General features: G+C 40.9%; 1 protein-coding gene across 2 annotated transcripts in view; it reads left to right on the top strand.

Moving 5' to 3' along the window:
* The window catches only part of LOC149805910 (protocadherin Fat 4-like), a 274,413-nt gene that overhangs the window by 45,440 nt on the left and 207,945 nt on the right, over window positions 1–21,028 (top strand). For both annotated transcript variants that reach the window (XM_089950674.1, XM_089950675.1), the window contains exons 12-13: window positions 10,776–10,982; window positions 11,417–11,551. In XM_089950674.1, the coding sequence (XP_089806800.1) occupies window positions 10,776–10,982; window positions 11,417–11,551 (342 nt within the window). The remainder of the gene's footprint in view (window positions 1–10,775; window positions 10,983–11,416; window positions 11,552–21,028) is intronic.

Here is a 21,028-nt window from a genome sequence, read left to right as displayed (position 1 = left end):
TAGGGATCATCGTATTTCACTGTATTCAGTCAATTCAACTACAGTACTTGGTTTTGTCTATTAAATCTGTCAAAGAGCTGCCTGTTATTACATATATCTAAATTTCCATAAACATGTTTTATTATCATCAGTATCACATACAAATAAATTCAATGCAGTGCACATTTGATTTGACTTTGGATGCGACTGTTCTGCTCTCTCTATTTAAAGTGTCAGTGCGATGGGCAGGATTAAGATTGTATAATGTCTGGTGCCTGACGTCAACCAACCCACATGTATATGGATTGTGTGGGATGGAATTCGGGTCAGATGTGGCATATGTGCTCACACCAGTTTGAGAAGGTGTGGGTCACCATCATTGATACTTTGCTGTGAGCAGTGAGAGAGTGGGGGATGTATAAACAACGATGCGAATCCCATCGGTCCTGCTGAAGATGTCAGCTATGTTTATGTCTGACCCCATTTTGCCAAAGGAAGTTTAGATTTTCACTACAGTACAGTGAGCCTGGACTGAAATTGTACGGTGACGCATTCGGACCAGTAGCAGATATACATTTAACATTGATGTATCCAGGTACTGGCTATAGTGATTAAACCTGATATAGCCACTTAGTGCTACAGGGCTGCGGATAGCTACGATGTCGTAGCCTCAACTTGATTTTGTTGTGGTTGAGGCTACGAACTGATCCCATATCAGGTAATGGAGCAAAAAATATCATCACTAAAGTCAGAAAAACAAACAGTATAGAAATCAACTACATAAGTATAATCATGCTGTGAAAGAAGTTTGGCTTATTTTGAATTTATTAAGCCCTTATACGATAAAATAAATTGGCATGGTTACTCTAACCTTATACTGTACGCCATGACAGATAACGCGAGACTCTCGCCGTGAACCCTTTTCTACGTAAGGCTTGCCAGACCATATTTTGGATATTCTACGCTATATTATTATCAATCAAGTGCGAATAATCGCTTCTTGGTGAATTTCAAAGTTGCCGATAAACCGTATATACTTTTAATGCGCAGAATTTCTGACCCAAACGGCGCCAAATTTTTACTACGATTTGTTTACATTTCCAAATAAGGCGTCAATGTCAATATATAGCACACAAACAAACGAGGCTGAGAACGGAAGTAATCATTATTTGAAATAATATGGAGGACGATCTAAACGAAAATATCGGCTAAAAAAGGTAAACGAGATTTTTCAACTATTTCTACAATGATTTTCGATATTTCCGGTATTAAATAAGAGGACTACTCAATTTATTGGATTATATGCAAGGAATATGTTTGAAGTGTTATTATTAGGCTAAGAGAGCGCCGGGTGTGAATCACACCCGGCTTGCTCCATTAACATGCTCATGTTAGTACCCTGTCCACGAGGTACGAGGAAGGGTACTAATATTAGTACTAGGCTGCGGACGACACCAACGCCGACACAGTCTTAACCTGTGCCAGAACTGAGTAAGGGGATCGATTCTCCTGGTATTCTAGACACTAGGGCTTGAACATTTACACGACTAAATGGTTTAGTTTAGTTTATTGTCTCTATACGTTTAAAAAATCAGTAAGTGACCATGCATATGACTGTCGCTGATGCAAAACCACCCATTCAAGTAAATTAAGTATTTCCACATCTCCATGTGAGAAGATTGTTCAGTATGATGTTTTTGGTAATTCTGTTCTTAAAGTATGTATATTTGATTTTCACAATAAATGTGGCATCGCTAGAAAGAAAGCAAACGTTGATGAGAATTTGTAGAGCACATTACATAATATTGTATATCAAATTTATTCCTGGTAATGCTGATACAATTTCTCTAAACCACAGTAATAATTTCTAAACAGCATGTTCGTTAACATAAATTTTGATTATTTTGGATTGTGTTTTAAAGAAACTCTGTGCCAAGTGTGTAAGCCACTGCATAGTCTTTATATATCCTGGAAAGAAGAAAATCGAGTTTCTATGGCGTACGCACGGTTTCATTATTGATTTCTTATTTTGTATAAATTGTATTGTAAACCGTGTAAATCACTGGTCTTGGTTCCATTTTGACCCAGTATTGGCTATGGTGACTACCCATTTCCTTGACGATTGGTACTGGCTCCGGACCGTCAGAGACACATAGTGAATTCTTGTAGTTACCTTATTTCACCAAGAACATATTCCCAGTGTTCGTTCATTGTCCCACAAAGAATGTTTTCTTCTTCAAATCAGCATTTTCACCTCTGACAGGATTGTATCTCGTCACCATTGTGAAAATTCATGCTCACAAGTGTTATTTCCCCGTACTGACTTGACAATGCTGAGAGAACTATCAGTCTTTCCCGCAGCAATTGACGATATTTTCCTGCCTCTACCTACAGAGTTGTGTTTGAAACTGTGTTCAAAGTAACCCCGACTTTTTGACTAATTCTCGTATCCGTTCACCTCTTAATCAAGAAAGACCAACAGTTGATCGACTAATTACTGTAATCTGGTGAAGTTTCGGACATGCTTTCTTGTTATCTTTCTCTGCTTTGAAACGCAACTTCAAGGCCCAAGCATCAACCCGTTTTCTTTTGTACCGGCAAAGGCTAGCAATTGTATCCTCGTTTGTTACAAGGCACAGCCGCTGACCTTTGATTTTATAGTATTAGCTGTTAACAAAAACACTGTGCGCCAGTCTGTCAACTTTCTCTGTGTATGTGGGCCGATAATTCATCCAGGACATTCAGCAACGGCTTTCAAATGACGTAGGAGTAGGACCAATGATAGACTTGTTTTCATGACTAGCTTTATAGCAGGCAAAACATGGCCTAAACCCTTATTGTCCAGAACCCCGCTGACATTCATCCTTGAGAGTTTATCTCTCGCATACAACGCGTTGCAATGTAACAGATTAATATTCATTTTTTGATTTAGCTTTAACAAGTTTTCAGTCATATCGCTACGATGTCTTCGTGTGGTAGTTTATAGTGATGTCTAGCACTGGGGAATCTTGCCGCAGACATGTAGCATGATGTCCAACCCAGTCACATTATCCTGACACCAGGCCGACCAGTCCTAACACTAACCTCTTCATGCTGAGCGCCAAGCGAGGCAGTCGTTAGTACCATTTTTTAAAGTCTTTGATATCACTCGGCCGGGGTTCGAACCCGCGACCTCCCGCATCCGATGTGGACACTCTAACCACTAGGCCACTGGAGCAGTCGATATGCTTATGCGTTCATTCTTACATCCTGGTGGGAAGAATTAAAGTTTTTAATAGAATGAAGGACATAGCTCTGGCGACTCTTCGATGACGCTCAGTGTCCGTCCCCCATGATACACTATACCCCTCATTACCGACATATCAAGAAATCCATACAAGATGGGCGTCTTGCTGAAAGGAACGGATTTCTGATAAAAAGGGCAGGTGAAAAAGCTCACAATGCGAACTCACCGGAATCTTACTCAGAGCTCCTTAGACGCGGAACCAATGGTAAGCTTCATCTTGGCGTGAATCTTCCCTCACTCACTTAATTCAGGCACCTCGCTAAGAACTGAAGCACCGAGATTGGCTCTAAAAATGGCGATCAGAATGACAGTTTCATAGTCATCCGAAATACATGTCTTCACATACTTATTCATAGGTCTTCCAGGAGTTCATGAGGTTCACATACAGGGATATGACTTCTAGTTAAGGGCCTACCCTTATTGCGCAAATATTAATCCCTGTGGTTTCACAAGAAATGTGAACAGATTCACATAGCTCTTATTATCTAGCTCTTCGTTCACGAAGTCAAACTGCTCGGCTGACAGTCTGCAAAGCAACAGATCAGTTATTTTGTGCCACGACATGTAATCGATTGTTTTACTGAGGCCTTACATTGGATTTCTTGATAAGGAGATATAAAACTCATCATATCAATGTTTTTTCAGTCATTTGGGCAGAAGACCTAAACCTTCTTGAACCGAGATTGATGTCGTCTGTGAAAGTGTCTTGGAATCATTTTGTGGTGTTCACCATTCGCCTAGGGAATCAATTTACGGTCATGGAATTTATATCCCCCTTGAGTCTCCGCAATATGACAATGAAATTCTTCATTTTGGGCCACTTGCTCATCGGATCCCTTCTGATGATTATCTTATTCCAGTGGTTGTTGATGACTGTTTCTTCACCAATGTTCTAATTTCGGTCTATACACGGCCCCATCACAGTAAATGAGAAGACGTGGGTTGTCGTACTGTCGGCACCCTGCTTCACATTCAATAACTGCTTAGACACCAGCGCGATATGCTAGGAGGCACTGCCGCCCTCCCTAGAAGTGATCGAGGTCTATCCTCCCACCCCCACCCCCGGTGTGCATTTTATACATTCATAATCTGGAGATGAAGATCATACCTTTCAATCATATCAGAAGACTTTGTCTCGAAACGACATTTTCATTCTCTCCAATATGTAAACTGTCTTCTTTTAAATGGACAAGGGGAAATCCACAGTTTTGTTCTTTGTTTGAGATTTTCTCCATTGAATACATTCCCTGATTACATTAACGTTTAGAATATATGCCCTGCTACCTCCCGAATCCCTCTCTCCCAAGGACTAAAATCCGTCTTTTCTGTCTATAATATATGGAGATAATACAGTAGCCCTTGCCTATTAATCCCAGTGCCGTCTACAGATGCAATTTTAAGCTGTCGCTTGTGAACTGGAAAAAACGTCATTCAGATCGCCACCGAAAACAGGTGGATATTTGTGCTTTTTACATTCCAGCCATTGAAGTTTTGTTAGTTTCGGATGCATTAAGGCTTATGCTACAGGTGGAATAAATTATGTTTCGAATATGTACCATAATTATGTGAATTGTATTCACCTATACAGACTTAGTTTCTACATTTTCAAACCGCATGGTTCTACAAGGCTACATTGTATTAGAAAGTGTTAAAGTTCGTGTTCGCGCACACTATTTATTTATCATCCCTGGTACTGAGTATGTCTCTGGTATTTTTAACGCAGTTAAATATGCATTTCTTTATTCTTCTTACTTTGTTGTTTCAGAATCAACTGTGACGACTAAGTATACTAAATTCAAGTTTGAAAGCAGCGAGAAATCCCATGATTTGTGTCTCACATAACCAAAATGTATATCATAGGCTATGTGCAGCACGTGCACCAGTTGCTCGGGGAAGACATTGTTAACAGCACCGGAAACAGGAAGTGACGCTGAAAATCAAAGGGCCGAGAATAATGATGTTTGAAAATACTAAATTTAATAACCGATATTTTTGGTGTACTGATATTTTTGGCGAGTCTTGGCGGGGACGCTGTTACATCCATCTAGAGAAGTTTTAATACTTCTTGGGAGCATCATCCCAATTCTAGGCACTCCAGGTGGTGTAAGTTCCCCACTGTGTCCGAGCATGACCTTGGGTCTCTAAGTCTGGACGAATGGGGTTTATCAATGTCCTGAATTACCATTTCTACGTCCTATCTTCTTCTGGTTTTATCGATAATTTCGCAATTTCTGGGGAGCATCTACACAATTCTAGGCAGTCTTGTTGTCGTTAAGTCCCACCTCCCATTGTTCGATCATGGCCTTCCATACCGTTCAGTTACCGCGTGGCTTTCGTTACATCTCATCCAATACCTCGTTAAGTTTAGCCATGGAATCTTGACATTACCAGGGATGTTATACATATATCCGGCCTTTTGCCTAACAATATCATCACTCTGGCAGTTTAGCCATCCAGACTTATGCTCGGCACCTATACTGACTGTTTTTGTTTTCGACCAGCCGTCCGTACTAATTCGGCGACTACGGCTAGCCAATTACTCACGGCTTACCGTCTTGGACGGTACCGTGACAATATTAGAGACGACGGCCATGCCTCGTCGAAACCTCCAGGAATGTATTATACGGATGTCGATCTTGATCCGCAACAGGACGAATCGCACACTGAATGTGCAGAAAAACCTCATGATAGTTCATTTTCATATCCCACCATTGAGTAGACTAAGTGTAGTTTTATGGTGGCGATACAATTTATGTGGTGTTGCTGAACTCAAAATGTCCACCACGCCTTCTAGACCAATATCCATGGGTTAAGGCCTTACTTTGTTTTTTGACGAAGAGTCTATTTGCCTAGACCAGTGACCTCGGCAGTTCGAAATTCTTTTTTATTCTTTGAGAATCAACCTTCAGCGTTATTTACAATCTCGCTTGTGTAAGACCCATACCAACGCAGATGGAGACCAGTCCACCTCTTCATCCGTCCGAACAAATTTGTCTTCTGTATCCATCTGAAAGGCGCATATTTCACGTTCCCATCCATCCGTCCTTACAGAAAATCACATGGTTTACACACCAAGGAAATTGTTATCGATTTCGTGTTCTCTACCGGCTTGAACATAATCCTTGGGTCTTTATGAAACTACTCCACAGCTACGGGACTTCGACACTATCATTGGCCAGTGGGGTCTGCAGAACACAGGTCTCCATGTCAATCTCTTAGAGATGAAAGCTACCCTTAAAGACTTTCATTTTGGACCGACCATTTTCATGACAAGATGGAGGTCATCATGTCAGACAGCTTGGCGGTGGTATCATATCTTCTCAAATAGGACGATACAAAATCACCCCCAAATCTCCATTTTGATATGACAATGTCTCCGTTGGTGTGCACAATGCACAATCGACATCAAGATCAGACATATTCTCAACAGACTTAATGTCTTGTCCAATTCTGTCAAGGAGAGGACAGATCATCCACATAGAATTTGCGAGTTATGGGGGCATCCAATAATTGATCTTCTGTCAAACAGGTGGTTTCACAAAAACTGCCGACCTTCGTTTCCGCAGTACCAGATCCCAAACCAGGTCCGTCATTCCTCACCAAAAATCTTAGTTCCAGAAATTATACAGAAATTGAGGTGCCAAAAATGCAAACTTATTCTGATTGTTCTTCTCGCCTTGTACAAATCCTCAATCAATGATCGTCTCGATCTAACGATAGATCTACCCAGGAAGATCCTGGTAACGTCAAGTCGTCTCAAATAACCTCGGACCGTTGTGTTTCATCCTTGCTCTGAACATGTTCTTCAAGATTGGCTCTTGTCAGGGCAACCTTGATGCAAAAGCAATGCAGAGGCATACGAAGTAAAGCGACACATGTTCAGGGACTAATGCAAAATAAAAAACATCGTCAATTTAAGTGCCTCTGTCCCACAAAAAGCTACCTTTTTATTTGCCGTTCTAGGAGAAAACATTGGCTCTGCTTTATTATTAAGGGCTCCCTTTCAGTGATATCGGACACGTTCCATCATTATGGTAGTTTCGATCTTGATCATAACAAAGACATCTCTGATTTACTGTCCAACTTTGAGTTAAATAGGCCCAAATCACTCACTTTGTTTCTTAAGTGAAGTCGTTCTTGGGTTCAGACTTGGCTGGATTCAAACAAGTTCGAGCCTCTAGCGATGACTTTGTTGCAGCTCCATTCGTACAAAACGTGTTTCCTGATAGCATTAGCTTTGCCGTACAGATTAGGTGAATTACATGCCTTCTCTTTTGACCCAGCCTACCATTAGTTTCAATTGCATGGCTCGGCGGCCCTTATGACGCAACCCGGTTTCGTCGCCAAGAATAAGTTTCCATCAGTGGTCAATCAAAAGTCACCACACGTCCTCTCTCCTGTATTGACATATCCCAACAGGCTTTCAACCAGAAACCGGTACGTACGTTCAGACTTAATCTGAAGTGAAGTGAGCCAGTTAGTGAGGTCGAAGACGCATCTCTCTCCCATTTAAACCTGAGAAGGGGGACATAACCCCTAAAACTCTCTGATCGTGGCTGAAGTGGCTCATACCAACGCCTTCCTCCGACATATCGCCAGAACAGAGTCTCCTCATGAAGATCTCTATTCACGAAATAAGAGTAATCTTTGTGTTCCTTGCCTTTGACTGCAATGTTTCTATCAAAGATATCGTCGAAGCAGTCGGTTGGCATACAGTCAACCTTTCCCAGTGTTTATCTTGAAGACTTCACTCCACAACGACACACTCTGGATCTGTTAGGTCCAGACTCAGTCGCACAAGCGGCTGCCGGACCCAATTAACCTCAACACAACCTTCGGACTAACACCCTGCGCAGCTTTTGCTGGATTCGCCCAGAAATTTTTCGTGGTAAGAAGATCTCATTATTTAAACCAAGTCAGTTATGGTTGTGCTGCGTGTAATTAGTAGAGTGGGTTAAACTTGTTATAGGGAATTAAATATTGTCCCATCGTAGTTTACCTGGAATATCGGTTGGATGCTAAACAGTACCTACGCCTATTACCTATTCTGCTAACATTAATGTTATTGGGAACATATTCAAAGGAGAAAGCAACATTTTGTTGTAAATTATGTTTCCCCTTGAATACTTACCCGGTCACATTGCTTCAGGAACCTCACATCCTCCCCGCAATGCAAACATCCCGTAACACGATGTTTCGCTCATCTTATTCTAGCACCACCTGTAGACGCAAGGAGAAGCATTGGACAAACGTTATTGACCTTTGTGTTCAGACAGAGGGACGTTTGTTTTCGTCTTTGGGAGTGCTTGATTCGGGAGATAGTAGGGCTTTTATTCCAAGCGTTAATGGGATCGGGTAAGTATTCTAGGAGAAACATAATCTACTTAAAATTTGCTTCCTTGGATGGCATGATCAACAATAAATGCACATCCAAGTTCTACACATTCCAGGCATGCTGAGTGTCAAATCGATTCAGTGTCTCATCTCAGATTCAGCCTATTCATAGTGGTGGGTTATTTATTTCCTTCATCTTCCGTCAATTTTGCACCCATTAGGTCTGACCTCATAAACCTGTTACAACGAGGTAGAACTCGAAGCGCTCAATCTTCACATGTGCAGTCAAAGACCAGAAAGCTTGGGCAGTTGACACCCTTTTGTTGAACTAGAATGGTCTTACACTATATTATTTTCTCTTCTCCTCTGCTGCCCATGTGTTGCATAAAGGGAGGGTATTGGAATGCTGTCTAATCTTGATTGCTCCCCTCAAATACGACCCCCTCTAATATGAACAAAGCAGATGTGAAAGAGCTATTGCACTCAGCAGTGGAGAATCGCATGGAAGTCTTGCTTTCTCCGTGCCTGCTCAATAAAGATATCCTCTTCTCCATTCTTGGTTCATTGCAAGTAAGCCCTCAGAATGTTTCTCAGAACAAGTCGACGTATTTGCTTCAACCCGAAGGCCTACCATTTGCAATATGGTGGGAGGTGGTCCAGCGGAACCACCCTCGGTCAATATTATTGGTACTACAGTTTATATGACTTCCTTTATTAGGGTTACTGGAATACTGAGATGATATTCTAAAGCTTTTACCTCGGAAACCTTTATTACCAAGATCTCACTGTGACCATTTGACATCTATAGCAGCACAATATGATACTCTTTTTGGGTCATTAGGCAGTTTCTCACGACACTGTGACGCTAATCTTGCTGGATTTTCAGGAAGAGTGATTGTCTATACTTGGCGTCCAGGCAGATGTGTACGTTAACTGGCGTCCTTGTATTTCACAAGATTTGAAGTTGTGTATTCTGCATTAGTTGTAATGGATTGCATCGTCTCTTGCGTAATGGATGAACTCCCTCAATTTCCAGCTCATTCTTTTAACGTCTTGTTATTGGGTAATATATTTGGAGAAGAAAGAAAATACAATTTGTGGTATAACGTATGTTACTTCGATAATACTTACCTGAACAAAAAAGACAATCCTTCCCTGCCTCAACGCTTGTTTAGTAATTGAAGCATTATTATAATTTTATTATACAAATGGCTATCTACGATGAAATCACTTTCTCCTTATTTGAAGCTAGGTGGACAGGTGACTTTATGGTTATGTTACTGAAAACAAGCTTGTGCGGGCCGAATTTGTGAGGTAGTGGCTGTTCTACTGATTTATAATGATATCACACTGTTGCAAAATGTCATTTTCCAATAATAACAGGTTTTGGAGAAAGAGCCATGGTAGTTGTCAATCCCATAATTTAATTCAACTCCGATAATTATTAGCCCCATGTCTTTCAATTTGTAGAATTTGTGGAATGAAACTAAGAACCTTTCTAATTTTATGAACATTAAAAGAAAAACATTATAAAGTGAGATTTTAAAAATGTATACTCAGATATTACACCAGGAATGCCAATTTAGTTAGCTCTACTTGTCGCAGACAAGAATACCTATGGGATGACCGGTTGCCCGTCGTCCGTCCATACACTAGCACAAATTCGTTATTGCTTCTCCTCAACTACTATGAGGATTGCAGTGAAACTTGACACACATTCTTTCCAAGGTCTGGAGGTTTAAAATGAAAATGATGCTTCAGATACTTCAACTATGGAAACCTAAACAAACATCCTGAGAGTATTGGTATGGCTACTCCTTCTGAATGGATGGCCATATCAACAAGGTATTTCCCTGCACGACTTCCTACAACATCTGGTTGGTCCAGAATGAAAATCGCGCCAATCTGATGTCTGGTATGGCCAGTATGGCAGCCATTCGAAAATTGTAGAATCGCTAAAGCTCTTGAAAGTCGTATCAAAATTGAATGTTTTTACTAGAGAAATTCTTATGGTATATGAGTGGTCTTAAATTAAAAGCGTTCTGCTTGGATATATATCCAATATATTCGTCAAATACAAAATACAGCTATTTTAAACACAACTCATTAACAAAAGCCAACAAATAACACAAATAAATTATACATAACAGTTTCTATATATTAAATGTATTTACAGGCCGTCCAAGCCAATGGAAGATACGAGGAGAGAGCCACTGTAACTGTAGAGATAGATGTTCCTAACAGCAGTCCACCAACTGTCACCACAGTAACAGGAGTCAACACCGGGTATATTTATGAGAACTCTCGCCTTGGACAGAATGTGCTTGATGGAACTACTTCATTGGCAAAACCTCTGCGGCTGATTGTTACAGATCCCGATGATGTATGTTTACATTTTACTTGCCTTCTTTAGAGTAATGTCACAGAAAAGATGATTTTATATTATTGATGTTCATAGAGATTTATATTTATTCACAAGTCATCATGCTTGTACTTCTCCAGCTCGAACAATCTCAAAGAATGAAAAATAAATACTCTCTTTCTGAATAATTCAGTTAGTAATTAGAAGCATATTTTAGTTGCATTGTTATCTTTCACTTCCACCTTATTTGTCATTTTCATCCATTTATTTGTATTTAATAAAGTTATGAGAGAGAGAGAGAGAGTGAGAGAGAGAAGAGCATATCTCAAATTTTTCTTGTTTTCTGTATTTGATAGCAAGTGATAAGAAGAAATTTAAATGGTTAAGACCATTGATATTTTACAGTTTACCTTAATATTCAGTTGCTTTTTTTATAATCATTTTTCTTTTGCCAGGGTATATCTGGTCAGAAAACAGCCTTTAACTTTTCGGTCACTGGCAGCGGGCTTTTTAATGTTGATTCCAATGGATACATCTATCTAGCCTCTGTCAGCCTGGACTATGAGACCACAAAAAGTGCCACATTTATTGTAAGTTTTTGATGATTATTTTACAGTTTTTACATATTCTTGGCATTCTAATTTGTTTGCCTTTTATGGTTTCTTCCTTAAATACGTGATCCAATCCTAACACCTTAGGAGAACTACTATTACATCCCAAATCAAGCCATCCCAGATACTACTTTTAACTAAAGGGAAATAAAAGTTGTTTGCCGACCTATGTGGCGGTCGGACAGAATGATCTCCCCTTAGGTATCAAACTTGCCGGCAAAGCCTAAGAATACATCAGCTACTGCTTCCGCTCGTGCTAAGAAGCACGCTTTCTTCACAAGAGGCCTTGCAAACGCCAGAATCCACGTGGAAGATATACCATTACAAGTTGGAGGAGGGGGCCCCGAGTGGCCGAGTGGTCTAAAGCGCTCTCCGTTACGGATCACTGCCATCTCACCTCTGTCTGCGTGGGTTCGAGTCTAGGATTCGGCTAATGTGGGTATGTGAGAAAGCTTGCCAGTAGCTTCTTGTGGGTCGGTGGTTCTTTCAACACCTCTAAGGAAATTATACCCCATCTATATTTACAAGATTTTCTGTTCCTATCCCGACAAAGTTCTGCCTTTACAATGTGCTAACACCTTTGTCTTCGTCACACATTTATGTACTTGTACGGAAGCATAAGCGACTCCACATTAAGTACGGGCTATAATTATTTTATGTACGTGCAAGTCTCTAGCGCTTATAGAGAATTCTTAACATTTGTGTAATGTCATTAGAAACGGGTACATATTGGTGAGTTTCTATTCCAAGGCATTTTGTAGCATCCGGGCCCCAACTTCAATGTTTTTGCTTGTACAGGTGGTCTGCAGCTTTCTTCCATTTAGGTAATTATCTCTTTTTGAGTATTGTCGCACCTACTTTTTAAGTATCTATAACGGTTTCTCAATTATTTTTTTTTGTTATGAAGCTTTTTATGTGTAATATAGATACTTGTGTACATTTCTGTATTGCTTCCGCTCTGGTCAGACAAGTACAGATAAGCTTTCTATAGGCGATACTTGAGTGATGTTTATCTGCATAAGCATTCCGTCATATTTAAAGAGCACTTAGTCACCCGCATGGATAGCTTATGCGACTTTACAAGATAGGTTTGAGCTGCTATATGTATCTATGTGTGCAGTTTTTTATGCCTTAAAAAACACCTTATAGATGCATAATTTCGTCATTTCTGGTACATATATGTGAGTTTCCTTTACCATGGCTTCCTTAGCCTTGGAAGGCCATACTTCAATGATTCTACCTGTACATAACATCCTTGACCTTCCCTACAGGCAGAATTGTAATTGAGATCATTTGCCTATCACCTTTCTCCAACTTATCATCACTTGGTATAGATCTGCGCCCACACTGTATTCAAACATTACATATGCAGCCCACAGGTTTATACTTCTCCTTACAAATGGTATTGTCATTATATTTTAACTGTATACCTCATTGCTTTATTAGATTGTCTGTTCTAAATTTTTGTATAAAATGTTTAAGATTTAAATCTGCACGGACATTGCGTTCTAAGAGGTTGGTGCAGGGCTACCGTTTTATACGTTTCGCCCTATTTGTCTTACAGATTTTAACTATGAGCAAAGCGCAAAAGCACTCAGGACGACGACGTCATCGGTCTACATGATTACCTTCTTTAGCAGACCCCTCTACCATGCCTCCTCGGGGTTCGACTTGATTTGTCTTGCGGGACAGTAAGGGACAGAGCTAATAAATAGCCAAGTTCCCTCTCACTCAATAGATATACAGACATGGATCAAACATCCCATAACCCATCCCAACTGATGATTCTAACGATATTGCGAACAACCTAGGCCATATACTAGAGATCACGATGGACTAAAACATAAATAGTATGGGCTCAATCACTAACAGCCCGGCTTCCATTAGGTGGAACCCAACTAATCCTCATACCGCCTCGAGACACTCATTTGGCACGATGCCACGAAAGGTTCCTCACGCTTGAACAGATGTCGCTTCGCAATTTCTCTGCACTCTGCCATGAGAACTGATTCTTCAGTGGCTCTCTAGAAGTCACGGTTTCTAATCCAGGGCTTTCTATGAGTTTAGTGAGCGGCAGTCCTCATCACTCTTTGCCAGCTAAGTCTCAAGCATTACTGGAGACCGTACCCCCCTTCATGCAACCAAGATGATGTTGCTTGTTCTCCAGTACTATCATGTTTTCTACACTATCCGATGGCAAGGGAATATTCAACAAGTTGAAATACTAACTCCTAACCTTAGTATCTCCAGCCCGGACTCAAAGCTTGGGCAGACGACGCTCTATCAATAATTTGGAGATGGACTGGATGCATACAAGTACCCTCCAACACAAATATTATTCCAAATAGCGGTACGGAAAGCAAGAGGATTATAATGTCACCTTATTCTCATTTCACCACTGGGATGGGAGAAGTATTGGATTAGAGACCTCATCAATATCGCACCAGTAATATCTAGGATACTTCGGATTTTCCCTCATCTACTCCAATAACTACGACAGCAGTAACTGTTGTTTTCATTTCTAGAAAGAAGGTCCTCTACTCTGAAAAGCATTCAAATGCAAATAGCATGTTTCTTCTTCAAATACATTACCCAGTCATAATACCTTAGAAGTACTACCACTACCTCGCAGATACAGCCCTCTCATTTACTACTTTGAGCTGAAGGGAGCAAAAAAGTTGTCTGCCGACCCATGTAGTGGCCGGACAGTGATACCCCCCCCCCCCTATCAGATTAGGTGGCAATGAGTAAAGATATACCAGTTATTATTTCCACTCGTGCGACACAGCATGCTCTTTTCAACAAGAGGCCTAGCCATCCATTTTCAACTTGGAAGCATACCTTCAGTTGGAGGAGTCATTTCAAATCAAGGTAAGTATACTCCATCTCTCTTTCTAACTTTCCAACTTTTCGCTCAATCACTTTCGCCGACATTTGTTCAATTTTGGCGTATATATATATATATATATATATATATATATATATATATATATATATATATATATATATATATATATATATATATATATGATTCTCAATAGATTTAAAAAATGAAGTGTCAGTTGACCCTTGACACCCAGAATCTCAAGAGTCAAAACTGAAACCTCAAGAGTCAATTCTTTTGGACAGTCATGAGCCCATATCTGTGATTCCCTGTTAATGGTGGAGTAATGAGAGATGCTTGTATATTATTTTGTAAGAAACGCACAATCTGATTTTTGTTAAAGTATTTTCTCTTTTAACTATGTGTTACTGTGTTTATATTTTGTATATGAAACAGACAGAGGATTATTTTATACTTTATTATATTCTCAAAATCTCAGCATACGTCATTTCTGTTATCAACTTCTCAAATAATTTTATATGCAATAATATACCATGTAATTATGAAGGTCATAAATTGTTCAGATATCAAGGATGTATATCACAAAAATTGGCAGTTCACTTTTCCACTCGTCCTTTAATTTTCTAACAAATTTCAGAGATTGACTCTAGTTCTCCTTAGAGCTGACACTATCCATCTCTTTTTTTGGAGTCTGAGGGTCAGAAAATTCATCACCGCCAGGTCGTTTCCGAGACTGAGAGAGAAAAGAAATTTGAATTTCAGATGTATGCACTTTGTGTTATGGTAGTTCAATTTTTTCTGAATGATCCACAAATTAAAACGCTTGAGGATTTAAACGTTTTGCCGATTGAAGCAAATTAATCGCCAAAAAAAAAAAAGAACACTCCTTCACTGAAAACTGGCTTCACAAGAAGCCATATATTCCCGTTTTGTCTAACTGATCATCATTTAACTAGCAATCAAACAAACGCCAATATTTTATCAGAAATGATTCCAGTGATGTCATAAATGCTTCAGTTTTTTTTTAAACATTCCGCAAAATGAAGCAAATTAGTTGGCAATAAAACAATAAAAGTTGGTCCACTTGTCTTGACAACCGGCCTTGCGAGCCGCAGTATGCTCCAGTTCTGATCAGTTAATTATAATTTGATGTCCAAACATACTAATACTGGTATTTGATCAAAAGGCAGTCCATTCAAGTCATAACTGTTCCCTCTTCCTCTATAGTAGTGAATGGGGATACTAGAGCCTCAATGGGAATTAGCATTACAAACCACCCACCCACCCCGGGAACATATAGCCTCAATGGAAATTTAACATGGAGAAAAATCGTGGGAACATATAGCCTGAAGGGAATTTAACATGGAGAAAAATCGTGGGACGATATAGCCTCAAGAGGAATTGAACATGGGAATAGGGGACTGTATAGCGTCATGGAATTTAAACAGGGTGGGACTGTATAGCGTCAAGGGAAATTGAACATGGGATTTTTTTTTTTTTAAATTTTAAAAAAAATAAAAAAATGAAAAAAGGGGTAGGCAATTGAAAGTCATTCTCTTTTCGAGAAATGTGGGTGGCCCTGAAAAGGGCCTTTGGGTTTATGTTAATATTAATATTAACATAGATGGCATCTGTCACATCTTCTTCTTCTTCTTAAACTCCTTCTAACTGTAGGTCCATACACAAGTACCCTCTTGAGACATCCTTGTCTTTCTATGTAAACTCTTCTCATCCATAGACTAGTATCTGTCCTATCAACAACAGTCCACTTGGACCGGACATACATGAGCATGTCCGTCCTAAACATCATTGAAGACACAAGGGTGGATGATTCAACTGTGGTCCACATCTTGAGGCGACGAGAACAGGTGAATCAATGCAGTGAACTGCGCTTATTTATAGGTAGAGGAAGGATAGAAACGGATTGAGTTCATTCACCAATCCGAACACGCGTTACAAAATTCAGTCAGCCCGCATCCAATCCGAAGAGAGCAGTCTGTGACGTCACGTGGTCTATATAGATTCGCTAGCGCTTGTGTGCAGTCAATCTATGCGACAGTGATTCAACATGACGGAAACTCAGAAAACGATCCATTGGGGTGCAACAGCAGGGGAGACCGCCCAAGGGAACCCGGACTTACTTTCAGAAGAGGTAAATTGGGATTTTGTGGATTTTCTTACCTCGCAAGAATTTGTTCCGGAACCTTCGTTACCTTCTTCATTACCGCAAGTGGAGAATTTTAGACAGAGACAGAAAGAAGAATTGGAGAAATTTATACAACGACAAAAGGAAGCGGAACAAGCTTTTCTCCTGCAGCAACAGCAACAGCAACAAGAAACAGAGATAAGAAAAAAAAACAAGAAGAAGAAGAAGTAGTAGCAGCAGCAAAGAAACAAGAGGGTGAAAATCAAACGGTCACGGTACTGTTGGACATTTTAGCGGAGTTAAGAAGTCTGAAACAAATGTATCAGACTTCTTTATTACGACCGAAGAGAATACGACCTTCCCGAGTTAAACATGTTAACCCTGTGACTAAGCCTACCGCACCACCCTTAGTGATTTCAACCCAATCATCATCAACATTACGCAGTCCAGAAGTAGGCCTTGGCCTTGGCAAAGGCTTAAGGCAGTTAAAGTTGATTGCTTAAACTCACCCCTACACCAAAAAAAGGCCCTTTTCAGGGCCACCCACATTTCTAGAAAAGAGATAGGCTTTCAATTTGCCAATAACTCAAAAAAACCAAAAATAACCATTTTACCCCCTATAGTACTTGTCTTTGTATCAGTGCGTGAGTGTACGTTCTTATTTTAAAATCAAAACTCAAAGACACTTACCTTATATAATTAATTTATTCTTTTATCCATTGTTACAATCCAATTCACAATTCACATCAGAACACTTTAAAAAAAGTTCATTGACTTCTTCTTTCTCCTTGTTTAATCTCTCTGTTTTTTAAATTTCTTCACCGTCACAGGCTTTTCCTCTTCTTCTTCCTCACTTTCTTCCCTTCTTCTTTTCTTCTCCTGTTTCTTTTTCTTCACCTGTCTGCTTACTTCCTCTGCAGAATCCCTCTCTTCTTCCCAATAATCCCTGTCTTCTTCTGAAGAATCCCTCTTTTCTTCTGACTCCTCTTGTTTCTTTTTTGGGCAATCTGGAGACCAATGTCCTTTTTCTTGACAATAATAACAGGTATCTTGACTTCTGTCTTTTTTAGCCCCTTTTTTTCTTTTTTGACGGTCTGGACACTCTGAAGACCAATGCCCTTTCTTCTGACAGATATAGCAAGTATCTTGACTTTTATCTCGAAAGGAAGGAGAGTAGTCCGTCGGCTGGTCTGAAGAGAATTTTCTAATGACCCCTCGCAAAGCTCTGATGAAACGTTCGATTTGGCTAGTCTCTTCCATCGTTGTGCTCGGTTTGAGAGTGAAATGAATAGTGAAAGGACAAGACACACACCCTTTTATATACGCTGGTCTGCCATGACTATAAATTAGTCCATGGTGTTTAAACTTGAGTCATTTGACGTTTTGCTATCAAGATGAAACGATCCTATTCATTCGAGAAGAAAGAAGAAAGTAAGAGGCAGAAACGTGATCTATCGCCTCGTACCAGAACTGAAATCTTGGCACAAATTCATGCCAGTGATTTTGAAGAGGACATGAGTAAACCAGAATCCGAACCCTCTAAACCAAGTTCGTCACCCTTAGTCAACCCTGAAAAATACTATTCCATTCGAGAGACGGAAAAGCGCTCCTCTAGAAAATTTAGAACCACGGCTTACAAATACACAGTGAAGTTTAAAGATTTCAAGGCTGAAGTGCCGTTAGAGAAAGCAGAAGTGTTTATCACTGGGGTGTGGGATTCTTTGCTCACCGCACTCAAGCGACAATGTCAACCCAAAGAAGACGATCGCTTGAGACTTTCCATACAACATGACGGTTTGAAATCCCCTGTTTGGATCGAGTTTATCACCCCTGCAGAATTGACCGCTTCCAAAGTCGTGGACAAGATTCAACACGTGCAACAATCTAATGACCAGTTTGACATCACCGATGGAAAAGCCACATTGGACATGACCCACGTCTCTCCTCCTCAAGAGACCGGACGCAAAAAGATGTTATTGGTGAACGAGCTTCGAAGCATTAAGCGTAGCCTCGTCCAAATTCACAACCCTCAAGACCAGATGTGTTTAGCTCGAGCCATCGTGGTGGGACGAACCTATGCCAACAAGAACGACACGACAGAATGGAAAAGAGCCTGGAAAACTATTCGACAATCGGACCGAGCCAAACAACGAAACGAAGCAGAACTCCTGTTGCAACAAGCTGACCTATCCAAAGACACACCCTGTGGCATTCCTGAGATGCAAAAATTGCAAGATGTCCTAGCTCCACGATACACCTTGAAAGTGCACCCTCAAGAAGTGCGCGGACCTCTGTTGTTTCAAGGGAAAGACTTTAAGGACGGAAAATACATTCATGTCTATTATCACGATGACCATTTCGATACCATTACCAGTATCACCGGATTCCTGGGATACGGTTATTACTGTGAGAAATGTGACCATGGTTATAATAATCGAGAGCAACACAAACATTGTGGATCGAAATGCTCAGGATGTTTGGCCTCTCCACCCTGTCTGAGCGAAGGACCAGTACCTTGTTCATCTTGTCTGCGCACGTTTGTCAGCCCTACCTGTTACCAACAACATCTGAAGACGCAAGGTTCACAGCAGAAATGTGCTTGTCAACTCCTGAGATTGTGCCCTACGTGCAGACAAGGCATACGTACCAATAGTACCAAGGCACACGTATGTTCAGGAAAAAAAAATGTCACATTTGTCATCACATCGTGGACTTAAAACACCAACGCTACGTGCAAAAATACCAACCTCCACCAGAGAAAGAGGATGGTCACAAGAAGAAAGGCAATTTCATCTTTTTCGATTTCGAATGCATGCAAGAGACAGGTATTCACATTCCTAATTTCTGCGTGGCTCATCGAGCGTGCGAAAAGTGCATTCAAGAACCTATCTTCAGTCATTGCCCTCACTGCAGCAAGATTCCTGGAGGGCGTGAAAAAATCTTTCGGGGACCGAACACGTTAGCCGATTTTGCCCAATGGGTCTTAGACCCCATCGACAAGACGTGGAGCCAAGAGGACATCGAACGTTACGGAGATTGTCATCGTCATGCCACGGTGATGGCTCACAATTTCTCCGGATACGATGGACAGTTTCTTCTCAGATACTATACGGAACATGGCACCGAGCGTCCTAAAGTGACTTTGAACGGAGCCAAAATCATTTTCATGCAAGTGGGACAAGTACAGTTTAAAGATTCGATGAGTTACTTGGCCATGCCTTTGAGCCGAATGCCTAAAACGTTTGGAATGACAGAAATGGCTAAAGGGTACTTTCCACACTTTTTCAATACGGAAGCCAATCAACACGCCGTTCTACCCCATTTACCTGAGGCTCACTATTACGACCCCGACAACATGCGTACCGAACAACGAGAAGCTTTCTACGCTTGGTACCAGGCTCACGCCTCCGACCCTTTCGACTTTCAGGAAGAAATGCTAAAGTATTGTCGTTCCAACGTGGACATTTTACGACGTTGCTGTGAAAAATTTCGAGAACTGTTCATGGAACACGGAGGGGTCGATCCTTTGAAAGAAGCTTGCACCATTGCCAAAGCGTGTTCCTTAGTGTATCGACAACGATTCACCGTAGCTGTCATCAGCCCTCAAACGACCCACTATGTCAAACGTCAATACTCGGTCAAAGCCCTACGTTGGTTACATTACTTGTGCGACAAGGAAGACAAGTGGATTCAGCATGCCCGCAACGGAGGGGGTGAAAAGACCATCGGAACGTATTCGGTCGATGGCTGGGACTTAGAAAACCCCAAGATCGTTTACGAGTTTAACGGTTGCTTATTTCACGGATGTCCCGTCTGTTACCCTGACCGTAGCACTAAAAATCAGTGTTTACAACGAACCATGGAAGACCTGTACCAGGACACTTGTCAGCGGCGCCTAAAGTTGGAACAGGAAGGATACCAAGTGGTGGAAATGTGGGAACACGAGTACGATCACCGTATGAAAACGGATCCCGAGTTTAAACGCCTCGTGGAAAGTTACCAGTTCATGGACCCGCTGAACCCGAGGGATAGTTTGTACGGAGGAAGGACCAATGCCACCTGTTTGCTGTACCAAGCCGACGAAGAGAAAGGAGAAGAAATCAGATACTTGGACGTGTGTTCGCTGTATCCCTACGTGTGCAAATATTGTCGCTTTCCTGTAGGGCAGCCGCAATTGTTCACGGAACACATCGACCTGAAAAACATTCGACAATACGAAGGCTTGATCAAGTGTAAAGTTTTGCCTCCCACGAACCTATACCATCCCGTGTTACCTCACCATTGTCAAGGCAAACTGATGTTTCCATTGTGCCGTACTTGTGCCGAAACGTGCAACCAAGACCAGCCTTGCCATCACACCCAGGAAGAACGTGCCTTGACGGGAACCTGGGTCAGCGTAGAAATGTTCAAAGCTCTGGACATGGGATACCAACTGTTAGAAGTGTACGAAATTTGCCACTTTCCC

Source organism: Sinohyriopsis cumingii, chromosome 2, assembly GCF_028554795.1.
Source record: "Sinohyriopsis cumingii isolate HCF-2022 chromosome 2, ASM2855479v2, whole genome shotgun sequence".
NCBI classification, from domain to species: domain Eukaryota; kingdom Metazoa; phylum Mollusca; class Bivalvia; order Unionida; family Unionidae; genus Sinohyriopsis; species Sinohyriopsis cumingii.
The sequence above is the reverse complement of the archived record's forward strand: the minus strand, read 5'-3'. Positions and strand labels throughout refer to the sequence as shown.